This window comes from Sus scrofa, chromosome 9, assembly GCF_000003025.6.
Source record: "Sus scrofa isolate TJ Tabasco breed Duroc chromosome 9, Sscrofa11.1, whole genome shotgun sequence".
NCBI lineage: Eukaryota > Metazoa > Chordata > Mammalia > Artiodactyla > Suidae > Sus > Sus scrofa.
Window position 1 is genome coordinate 124,209,337 of NC_010451.4, and position 12,771 is coordinate 124,222,107.

At 39.8% G+C, this 12,771-nt stretch overlaps 1 protein-coding gene across 1 annotated transcript in view; it reads right to left on the bottom strand.

The window, feature by feature from the left end:
• Positions 1 to 12,514, bottom strand: part of SHCBP1L (SHC binding and spindle associated 1 like) — a 33,394-nt gene extending 20,880 nt beyond the window's left edge. Inside the window, exons 1-3 of the mRNA XM_021063784.1 lie at positions 11,780 to 12,514; positions 9,513 to 9,662; positions 510 to 724 (exon numbers count right to left, since the gene is read on the bottom strand). Of these exons, the coding sequence (XP_020919443.1) occupies positions 510 to 724; positions 9,513 to 9,662; positions 11,780 to 12,184 (770 nt within the window). The 5' untranslated portion in view covers positions 12,185 to 12,514. The remainder of the gene's footprint in view (positions 1 to 509; positions 725 to 9,512; positions 9,663 to 11,779) is intronic.

The window sequence follows — 12,771 nt, forward strand, 5'->3', positions numbered from 1 at the left end:
TAATGATCTGGCTTGTCTCTGTGGAGGTGCCAGTTCAGTCCATGGCCTGGTGCAGTGAGTTAAGGATCAAGCATTGCTGTGGCTGTGGCATAGGTCACAGCTCCAGCTTGGATTTGATCCCTGTCCCAGAAACTTCCATATGCTGCAGGTATGGCGGAAAAAGAAAAAAATTAAATAAAAAATAAAGTGCCTATATGAACAATACTTACATATTAAATTCACTTTTTTTTTTTTTTTTTTAAGGTTCTCAGGCTAGGGGTCAAATTGGAGCTGTAGCTGATGGCCTACACCACAGCCACAGCTACGCCAGATCTGAGCCACTGCATCTGTGACCTACACCACAGCCCACAGCAACATCAGATCCTTAACCCACTGAGGGAGGCCAGGGATTGAACCCATGTCCTCATGGATGCTAATAGGTTCATTAACCACTGAGCCACGACAGGAACTCCTTAGATTAACTTTTTGAATGTGAGAACTTTAATTTCAGAAGTAAAAAGCTCTAATACCTTACAACTTCCAAGGCCAAAGCAATATCATGTAAATCAGAATCTTGTCCTTCAACAGGGTACACTTCCAAAAGAGGCACACTATGCTCTAGTTCTTCCAAAATCTCATCGACCAAATCTCTTGGAATATTTGCAATGTTAGAAGAAAAGGGCTCAGCCACAGAAACCGTAACTTTGAAACAAGATGATGAGCTTTGGTGTGGTTTACAAGTTACCTAAGGTAAATATTATAAAATTTGTAATTACAAATGAAAGTAAACCACAAGGATTCTTTCTCAAATGTGAGCTACCTATAACATTTATTTTAAATTTTTTATGACTTTTCTAACAATCAACATACATAATAGTAGATCAGTATTAAATAAAATACCAACACAAATTTTCAAACCTTACTTCTTAAACAACATTAGTTGTTAAGGTTCATGAGAGGAATTGCCTATTTCCTACATTATTTGTAAATCTGAGTTGCCAGACTTTATAAAACAGTAATATTAAAAAAAGAGTTTTTGGACTAATTTTGCCATGAAAGTATGTTTTAAAAAATCCTACTATCTACATTACATTATATTTTTAAAAAAGGCTAATCGAATACCAAAAAAAGTAGAAAGGACATAATCAAAAAGTAAAGTCCTTAAGTTGAAGAAATTTAGCCTTATAAACAACTTGTAAACTTGTGTTTACTTGTCTCATTTCACTACAATATAGTGGTAACCTCCAGCACACCTGAAAATTAGTGCTTGAGAACCAGAGTTGATGATAGCTTCAAAATTTAATAAATTATACTAAGTATTAACACAAAATTTAAAATTACAGAAGCTTGTAAAAGGTTACACAATTCCAACTAAAAGATGAATAAAGTCTGACGATCTAATGTATAACACAGTGACTATAGTTGATAATATTGTAATGTATATTTGAAATTTCCTGAGAGAGAACTTAAATGTTCTCACCAAAAAAGGGGTTTAAAGGGGTTTAAATACATGAGGTGATGGATGTGCCAGTTACCTTAATGAGGGGAATCCTTTAATGTATATGTGTGCGTGTGTGTGTGTGTGTGTGTGTATGTACGCATATATACATATCACATTGTACACCTTAGCTTACAATTCTGTCAACTATACATCAGTAAAGCTGAAAAGTTAAATTTCCAATAATTTTGAAAATGTTCACGTACACATCCAATAAAATTCTTTATTTTTAGGTAGTTTATTTACCTAATGCTACTTAAAGCAGCATTACTCATAACTGCCAAAACCTGGAAGCAACCAAGATGTCCTTTAGTAGATGAATGGATAAATAAACTGTGGTACATATAGACAATGGAATGTTATTCAATGCTAAAAAAGAAAGAGCCATCAAGCCATGAAAAGACGTGGAGGAAGCTTAAATACATATTACTAAGTGAAAGAAAACAATCAGAAAAGGTTCTAATATCATATGATCCCAACTATATAACATCCTTGAAAACGGAAAATATTTTCTTACTCTTTCACTTAACAGGGTGTGATTGGGTATAGAATTCTAGGTTAGGATATCATTTTTCTTGAAAATATATTTTCATAGCTATTTACTTATTTATTTATTTATTTTATTTATTTTGCTTTTTAGGGCCACACCCACAGCACATGGAGATTCCCAGGCTAGGGGTCCAATTGGAGCTACAGCTGCTGGCCTACACTACAGCCACAGCAATGTAGGATCCTAGCCACGTCTGCACCCTACACCACAGCTACAGCAACACCAGATCCTTGACCCACTGAGTGAGGCCAAGGATCAAACCTGCCTTCTCATGGATAGTTTCTTGCACTCCATTTTCTTCCCATTATGTCTTTTCTAACACCACTCTGGCATTGGGGTTGGTGTGCTTTGGTCACAACTTGGCAAGGGTAAAAGTCTAAGCTCTTCACTTGGTCTTTTATTTCAGGACAGGCATGAAGGGCAGCAGTTTTTTTTCTGTGTTTGGTTGCCTCTTTACTACTTTGACTACAGAAAGCTAGCTTTTGGAGGGAATTTTTTTTTTTTTTTTTTTGTCTACACCTCTTGCTGTTTCCAGATTTCCAGGTCCTCTGGTACTCAGTCTAGGATATAGGAAGCAAAGCCCAGGGAACTCATTATCATGTCATTCCTTGGGTCACAAGGTCACTAGCCAATCCGCCTTCTTTCCAACTTTCAGTCTTATATTTATTTGATACATATAATCCGAGGGTTTCTCTTGTACTTTATAGGAAAAAATAAGGAAAAGTGTGTCTACTTCATCTTCCTGGAAGTAGAAGTCCCTGTTTCTTAAATAACTTTCAAGCAATTCTTCTTGAATTCAATCCTCATTTTCAACACAAATCAAGTTCTAAATTCAGTCAATTCCTAAGCCTTTGGTGTTATGGAGTGTAAATCAGGATATTTTTATTGGCTTTCCCTACTGCAAACAGAATTCAGCTTCCTTAGCTCTACTAAGTCAGTTGCCATTTATATGTTTTACACCTTCTAAACTGTGTTGCTACTGTCTTCTTTTCCATCTCTTGTCCTTCGGTACCTTTTAAAAAATTCCTTTGCTGGAGTTCCCGTCGTGGCGCAGTGGTTAACGAATCCGACTAGGAACCATGAGGTTGCGGGTTCGGTCCCTGCCCTTGCTCAGGGGGTTAACGATCCGGCGTTGCCGTGAGCTGTGGTGTAGGTTGCAGACGCGGCTCGGATCCTGCGTTGCTGTGGCTCTGGCGTAGGCCGGTGGCTACAGCTCCGATTCAACCCCTAGCCTGGGAACCTCCATATGCCACGGGAGCGGCCCAAGAAATAGCAACAACAACAACAACAACAAAAGACAAAAAGACAAAAAAGACAAAAAAAAAAAAAAAAAAAAAAAAAAAAGAAATTCTAAAAAATTCCTTTGCTGTCATTTTGATGGAGGAAGATACTACAAGTTTTCAGACAGGAAAAAAATATAAGTATCATCAAACAATCAATGACACTGGATTCTCAACCAGAAACTTAAGGAAGCCTGAAGACAGTGGAATAGAATTTTGCAAATTCTGGGCATGAAATCAAACCTAGAATTCTTGTACCCAGTCAATCTATCAAATAAATATGAACATTCTGTAAAGATATTTTCAAGCACACAAGATCACAGTAATTTTATCTACTTTGTGTTTATACCTATGAAGCTATTAGGATAATATTCTTGGGCAAAATGAGAGAATAAACTAAGAAAAGAGGAAGATAGGAATTTTGGGAAATAGGTTATTTACACAAGAGAATGATGAAAGGAATTTCTAGAACAATGTTGGAGGGAGATCCCAAAAGCTATTCAGCAGGTTTAGCAATCACCAGTCCAGACTGTAGATCAGAAGGATGCAAGAGATACCTCCTTTAAGAGGACAAAACTGGTAGTTATGTTTGAATATGTTGAGGAGATTTACATAATTAGGGAAGTTTTATTATAAACTAGTGAGAAAACTAAACACAATGGAAAAACAGGGCTATTAACTCTAGAAAATTTTTTCTAATGTCCAGGAAAAGGAAATTAATCATAGTATACTACACATTTTATCTATGAAGTGAATACAATTTATCTATGAAGGTAAACCCTGAGTATTTGATCAAAGAAAATTATTATAGGAGTTCCTGTCGTGGCACAGTGGAAACAAATCCAACTAGGAACCATGAGGTTTCAGGTTCAATCCCTGGCCTTGCTCAGTGGGTTAAGGATCCAGCATTGCCATGAGCTGTGGTGTAGGTCACAGACATGGCTCAGATCTGGCGTTGATACGGCTGTGGTGTAGGCCAGCGCCTAGCCTAGGAACCTCCATATGCCGCAGGTGCAGTCCTAAAGACAAAAAAAAAATTATTATAAAAGTATTTTGGGGGGAGTTCCCATTGTGGCTCAGTGGTAACGAACCTGAGTGGTATCCCTGAGGATGCAGGTTCTATCCCTGGCCCCGTTCAGTGGGTTAAGGATCCAGCATTGCCGTGAGCTGTGGTGTAGATCGAAGACGAAGCTCAGATCCTGCACTGCTGTGGTTGTGGCGTAGGCCGGCAGCTGCATCTCCAATTCGACCCCTGGCCTGGGAACTTCCATATGCCACAAAAAAGACCAAAAAAAAAAAAATTGGGGGGGAGTCCCCGTTGTGGCTCAGCAGGTAAAGAACATTAGTATCCATGAGGATGTGGGTTCAATCTCTAGCCTTGCTCAGTGGGTTAAGAATCCAGTGTTGCCATGAGCTGTAGCTAGGTTATAGATATGGCTTGGAACTGGCACTGCTGTGGCCACAGCCTAGGCTGGCCACTGCAGCTCCAATTCAACCCCTAGCCTGGGAACTTTCATATGCCTTGGGTGTGACGCTAAAATGAAAAAAAATATTTTGGGAGCATGGGAGCACATGGAAAGTATGAGTATGCGGTGGAACAGGGAACGGTAGTGGGGATAGTATATATGAGCTGAATCTCCATTTACCATAGTGGGAGCTATATGTAAACCTACAATAGAGAAATTAGGAAGGAGCAGTGTAAGCACAATTGGAGATAAGGAATTAATAATATAATAATTTAATCATAATAATTGATTGATACAATAATAATTACTTAAACGAAAATACAAGAAATGGCAGCAGAGGGTAGACAGAGGTTCAGTAACGGCATCGTATCGTAACTAAAATTTTAACTCTATTTGACTCTATAAACCCTGCATGCTTAACTTTGATAAAAGAAAACATTAACACTAAAGGGTAGGCAGAAGGTAAGAATATTGCGACATTTAATATTAACTATTATTTACAATGAAATAAAGAAGAGAGGCAGAGTAGCAGCTAGAGGGAAAAGAAGGGTCCCGTGCAACCTACAATGTGAATTTAAGGGCCTTGAAATTTGTTCAGAAAGCAAGTTATAGAACAGGCTTTAAAACCAAGAACTCTTTGGAGTTCCCGTCATGGTGCAGCAGAAATGAACCTGACTAGGAACCATGAGGTTCGGGTTCAATCCCTGGCCTCACTCAGTGGGTTAAGGATTTGGCATTGCCATAAGCTGTGGTGTAGGTCGCAGACCCAGCTCGGGTCTGCCATTGCTGTGGCTGTGGCATAGGCTGGCAGCAACAGCTCTGATTAGACCCCTAGCCTGGGAACATCCATATGCGGCAGGTGCGGCCCTCAAAAGACAAACAAACAAAAAAAACCCACGAAGTCTTTTACTGGAGTTGGGGAGTGTGTGGAAATAGCCATGATGCAAGATGTGAAAGTTGAGTGTTTGTTCAAAGTCACTGTTTCCTCTCTAGGATATGATAGAGTCAAATCAAGTAAATAACTCGTTCCTGGAATCCACTGAGAATTCCCTTAAGCAATTCCAAATTAAAGATTCTCTAAGACTGATCTAGAAATATAAGCAAAATTCTAAAGCAAGTCATTCAAAAAGCGGGGATGGGAGTCTACAAAAAAGCTTAGTGATGGCAACTAGACAGCTCTTTGTACAAGATTTTAAGAAATCAACTATAATCTTATCATCAGATATAACACTGTTAAACTCTTGCTTTCTGTCTTCCAGTTTTCTTCCTGTGTACTTTGTTGGATCACACTGTATCTATTTTTGTCTTCTGTTTTATTTTAAATACACAATGAGAAAGTTCCAAATCATTAAAAGTTTTTTGTTATCATAAGTTTTATAACTATATGATATCCTATCTTATGAATATATTATCATATATTTGGTCAGTAGCCTATTATTAAACTTTTATAGTACTCTCAATTTTTAATTTTATAAATATCACAGTGATCACCTTAAATAAATCTTTTTCTACCTATAGAATGAATTTCTAGAAATAAAATCAAAATTTTTAATTTTTATTTTTCTTTGCAGTGGGACCTATTTATTATTCTTTTAATTCTTCCAGCTTTATTGAGAAATAACTGACCTACAACAAGTAAACTATTTAAATGTTCTTAATTATATATTTTGCAAATGGCTTTCTACAGAGGTTATAAAAAAGTTTCTTGGAGTTCCCGTCGTGGCGCAGTGGTTAACGAATCCGACTAGGAACCATGAGGTTGCGGGTTCGGTCCCTGCCCTTGCTCAGTGGGTTAACGATCCGGCATTGCCGTGAGCTGTGGTGTAGGTTGCAGATGCGGCTCGGATCCCGAGTTGCTGTGGCTCTGGTGTAGGCTGGTGGCTACATTTCCGATTAGACCCCTAGCCTGGGAATCTCCATATGCTGCGGGGAGCGGCCCAAGAAATGGCAAAAAGACCAAAAATAATAATAATAATAATTAATTTTAAAAAATTAAAAAAATAAAAGTTTCCTTAATATCTGGCCCACTTTGTAACCAAGAAATGAAGGATATGCTAGATCTCTTTCCAATCAAATATATTTCCAAGTTTCTTTCTTTGTTATATGGGTCTGTAGTAGGCAGAAAAATGATCCCAAATGGTCCCCTAATACTTATAGTAATACTTAGAACCTGTGAATATATTACTCTACAAGGCAAAATGGACTTTGCATATGTAATTAAAGTTAAGGAATTGAAATGGGAAAATTATCCTGGATTACCCATTTGGGCCTTTCCAGGCTGTGGGGAACTAGAGAGATAGATACAGTGTGAAAAGGACTTTGAAAATGGAGAAAGGAGGCCACAAGTCATGGAATGCAGGCACCATCTAAAGGCTGGAAAAGGCAAGAAAACAGATTCTGCCCTAGAGTCTCCACAAATGACTAAGTCCTGCCTACACCTTGATTTTAGCCCCACTAGTCCCATGTTAGATTTCTTTCCTACAGAATAGTAAAATAATTAATTTATATTAAGCCACCAAATTTGCGGTAATTAATTTGCTACAGCAGCAATAGAAAACTAATATAGCATCTAAAGCAAAAGTCAGAGATTGAAGTCTATAGGAATAAATTAGTGTTACTTCAGATCAAGGAGCATTATATAGCACTGTTGACATTTCAGCCCAAGTAAGACTAAAGAAGTAGAGGCAAACAAAACAACCAAATATAAATTGTATAGCACAATCTTAAGAGGTCTGAAGAGCTAGTCTTACTGCCTAATAATCAAAGTATTAGAATCCATCAATACACTGTTCTGCTTTTTCTTCTATTCTCTCTTTTCTTCCCATCTTTCTAATGTTTAAAGGACATTGTCCTAGAGGATTTTTTTTTTTTTTTTTGGCTGCACCTGCAGCATATGAAAATTCCTGGGCCAGGGAATCAAACCCTCACCAGCAGCAACCCAAGCTGCTCCAGGGACAACATGGATCCTTAACCCACTACACCACAAGAGAATTTTAAAGCAATCTAATTATTTGTAATCTTGCTTATTATTTTTGGAATAAGGAAGAGAGTAAATGTATTAGATACAAAATTTTAGAACTTGAGAGAATTTTTAGATAACCTAATCCAATGCGTTTCTTTGTAACTTTAGGGATTGTGAAAAGTTTTATTGAGTACAGGGGCTGTCATGTGAGGTTGAGAGAGAAACAAGCAATTGCCATGATATCATCCCTCACTTCAATCAGAAATATTCTATTTTCATATGTTGTATATGTTGGACTTCCTCATAAAACTTGTCTGAAAAAAACATATTGTTTTAAAAAATGTTTAAGATGGAGTTCCCGTCGTGGCTCAGTGGTTAACGAATGCGACTAGGAACCATGAGGTTGCGGGTTCGATCCCTGGCCTTGCTCACTGGGTTAAGGACCTGGCGTTGCTGTGAGCTGTGGTGTAGGTTGCAGACATGGCTTGGATCCTGCGTTGCTGTGGCTTTGGTGTAGGCCGGCGGCTACAGCTCCGATTAGACCCCTAGCCTGGGAACCTCCATATGCCGTGGGAGCAGCACTTGAAATGGCAAAGACAAAAAAAAAAAAAAAAAAAAAGTTTAAGACACTGTATAGCCCACCTCCTCTTATTTTATCCACATGAAAAATGTCCAAAGAAGTTAACGAAAGTTCGAGGCAAAATCTATGCAAAAATCTGAAGTTGAGGAGTTCCCACTGGGGTGCAGTGGGTTTAGAATGGATTCTACAGTGTTGTTTCTGCAGCAGCTGGAGCTGTCTTTGTGGTGAGGGTTCGATCCCTGACCCAAGACACAGTGGATTAAGGATGTGGCATTTCCACAGCTGTGATGTAGTTTGCAGATTCAGTCCATAGGCCATGAGTACGGCCAAAAAAAACCCAAAAAAACCAAAAAAACAAAACTGAAGTTAAGCAAACCTCAAAAAAACACTAAAAATAGTGTTATTGAAAAATCAATCCCAAGACTTTCATATTCCTTTGTAGCCTCTATGACTGAAAATATGCCAACCTTTACTATACCACTAATATACTTTTCCATAGTATATAGAATTGTTTTTAGGGAGTATGTAGTATTATGAGTTTCAAATGCAAATTTTTCTTTTCACCAAAACCAGGTTTGAAATATTATCTGAAACAGTACCATTTATGATGGTAAATATTAATTTCTATACAAGGATAACTGACCTTTAAGGGAGTCAAATTTATGAGGTCAAGTATGCCACAATATTTAACCTACAGACCTATAAAAGCAAAATCTTCTCAGATGAAAGCTTGGAAGTAGATTATTATACTAAAAGGGCACTTTTCATAGGGAAAAGTTTCACATTTTACCCACAGTTTTCTGATCCATTTTTTTCTTTCCTAATCTATCTAAACCTCATAATTCAGAAAAATGAAAATTAAAGAGAAATGATTGGGGAAAAGGTCCAAGTTAGTTAAAGCCTAAATTACTAATTTTTAAGAGATGTGCTTTTGTTATTTTTACAAGATTTGAGCAGTTGAAACTAGTTTAATAAATATAATACTATTAGATTTGATTTAATATAATAGTTTACAGGAAAATCGGTGCTAATATTCCTCCTTACTTTCTTTTACACTATTAATCTGCTTAGAGAATTAAAGTAGAAGTAAACGTTTGTCAACTTTTAAGTATCAAAGCCTCAATAAGGTTATAGTTTGGTCTTAAAAAGAACTGATAATTTCACCCAAAGAACAAAAATCAGGTGAAAATTATTTACCTCAACCAGTATACCAACAAAAGGGATAGAAGCTTCTTCATACTTCACAAAGAATAACTCAGGATTAGTCTTCCAGACTCCAAGCCATTTGTCTTTCAACTTTAATTTCTCTGATAGATATTTACTCATGGCGTCATCAGCTTCTTCTGCCTAGCAAGAGAAAAAATACATATGTATAAATATATTAAATTATAGATTTATATATAACTATTTTTACTGATTTCTAGTTAAAAATGAAACCAATATACCCTCAAAGATTGAAAAACCTGGGAAATTATCAATGAAAAATATAAACAAAAAATTAAAGTACTGTAATTATACATATAAAACATAGTAATTATTTTTTAAAACTTAGTAATTATTTTTTCTAAACTTCAAGATGTAATGATCTATTTAAAACTTAGTACATAAAAATTTTAAATGGAAATCATTCTATAAAACAAATAAGCATATTAAGCATTCAATAAATATTTGGCTATTTGATTTTTTACATTTCAATTCAGCTACCTCAAGGATGATAAGTAATCTAAGCTATTATGAAACTCGGTCATTAGTCTCTGACTGATTAATGACACAACACAGTAATTTATGGAAATGTTTTTCAATTGCCTTTAAGAGGTCTAGCCTTCTCTGACCCTTAACATTAGATATAAGTTGGTCATTAAATACCATGCTAGCTTTATGGTAATGGTATTTTTAAAAATAAAATTTTCTTCTCATTATAAAATATGATTAACCTACAGAAAATCTGAAAAAATAGACAATATAAGGAAAACAAAAACCACCCCTAATCCTGGCAGCCAAAATAACCATTGTTGACATTTTGGTGCATTTCCTTCCTGTCTTTTTTCTATGCATTTATTCATCTACACAATGAATCATATTTTTATTTTGTCTTTTTTTTTTTTAACTTAACATTATAGCATAAGTATATCTATAGCTCCTGAAGAATATAGCTACTACATCTGCATGGTTTTCCATTATATGAAGCCACCACAGTTCTTTATAGCCCCCATTCAGAAATTTAGTTTCCAGTTTTTAAATTTTATAAATGTCAGTGCAGTGAAATCCTTCTACACAAATTCTTCTGCTATAACTTAAAAGAAAAAAAAAAGAGTTCCTACTGTGGCTCAGTGGTAACGAATCCGACTAGTATCCATGAGGACTCGGCTTTGATCCCTGGCCTCACTCACTGGGTTAAGTATCTGGTGTTGCCATGAGCTGTGGTGTAGGTTGCAGGGGCGCCTCAAATCTGGCACTGCAGTGGCTGTGGTGTAGGGCCATAGCTGCAGCTGTGATTAGACTCCTAGCCTGGGGACTTCCATATGCCACATGTGAGGCCTTAAAACGCAAAAAATAAAAAAGTTAGAAATATACAATATTTGCTCTATTTTCTTTACAAAGCCTCATTCCACATCCTAGACTGATGTCTGGGAATGATTCTTAAAGTGTAAACGTTTTTAGTATTGTGTAAAAGTCAAGGCTAAATAATCTTATCCTTCTGTTTGGGCACACTTTTTTTTTTTTTTTTTTTTTTTTGATCTTTTAGGGCTACACTTGCGGCATATGGAAGTTCCCAGGCTAGGGGCTGAATTGGAGCTAGAGCTGTTGGCTTATGCCACAGCCACTGCAACGCTGGTGCCTTAACCCACTGAGCTAGGCCAGGGATAGAACCTGCATCTTCATGGATACTAGAAAAGTTCCTTACCGCTGAGCCACAGCAGGAACTCCCTGGGCACTGATTGTTATATGAAAACAAGATGCCTACCTGGGCACTAATAAGGTCTATCTATCTTCAACCATCGGAAAACCAGAGAATTATTCTATCAAAACTGTCCCCTTAACTGATATATCGTCTGTTTGAAGGAAAATCTAATTGTAACTCTTTTAACAGGGTCTGGATACCTCTAACAAAGTGAAATCCCTATAAATGTTTAGCACATGTATTTTGTTGAAATGCAAGCTTTTCTTTCTTTCTTTCTTTTTTTTTTTTCTTTTTTTTTTTGCCACTCTGCGGCATATTGGAGCTCCAGGGTCAAGGATGAGATCCAAGCCGCAACCGCGGCAATGCAGGATGCTGTGCCCGCTGTGCGGGACAGGGGACGCAACCCGCGTCCCAGCGCTCCCAAGAGGCTGCCCATCCTGTCGCGCCACAGCGGGAGCTCTGAAATGTAGGCTTTCTTTGTGCCCTCGGTACCCCATCACCACAAAAGGAAGCCCCGAGTCCGTCTAGGCTGGATTCCCGCCCTTCTCCGTCTCCTTCTCACCTTGCAGTCCTGCAGGATCCCGTCGCAATACAGCGCCACCTTCTCGTCCCGCCACATCCCCCTCGTAGGGGACACGCAGACTGGGGGCAGCGGCTGCGCCTCTTCGTCATCCTCCTCCAGCACCGACAGAAGGGGCTCCTCCTTCTCGTCGGGCCCCTCCCCCGGGCCCTCGGCCTGAGAGACCGACAGGAGCTGGAGTCGCCGCCGGGCCGCCTCCCGGCCCGCTTTCCCCTTCACGCGACGAGGGGAGGCCACCACCGACCGCACCGGGGACACGACGCTCTTCAGGGTCCCTGCCGCCTCCAACTCCCCAGTGGGCGCGGAGACAGTCTTCTCGCCTCGCCGGCCGGGGCTGACGGTTCGGACCGAGTCTTCAGGCACCGCGGGCCTGGGTCCCGACGCCATGGCCGCAGCACCCTGACGGCCAGCGGCGGCCGTTGGCCACTTCTCCCGCCCGGACGGCGCGGGCCAATGGGCGAGCAGAGGCCTCAGGGCCCGCAACGTGCGCGGCGGCGGCTCGCGGGGATCCCGCTGCGGCGTGGGGCGCTCGGCGCGGCCCGTGTCCGAAGGGGTTCTGGAGGTTGAGGTGAGTAGGGCTGCTGCGGGGCGGGCGCGACGGGGCGGGGCGGAAGGAAGGTTCTGGAAGAGTTGGACCGCGTGGCCTGAGGCGGGGGAGGGGCGCCACTGCTCTGGGAGTCCGCCCCCCGGCTGCTGGCTCTGACCTCACCCCGCTCGCCTCAGAACTCTCCAGAAACAGAATTGCCTCCTCGGGGAGGGTTGCCATGGGCTCCTCAGGCGTTTTCAGGGTGACCCTGAGTCGCCCTCCGGGTCCTCAGGTCCGAACAAGCGGAGGCAGCACCCAACCCTCCAGCACACCCATGGCCGCACAGACACAGCCTGAAAGAAAATTTATTGGTAAACTGGGTGGCGATGATAACTGGAACTTTCTGGTGATTACTAGAGGAACTTCGTGGGGAGTCCGGAGACCTCGG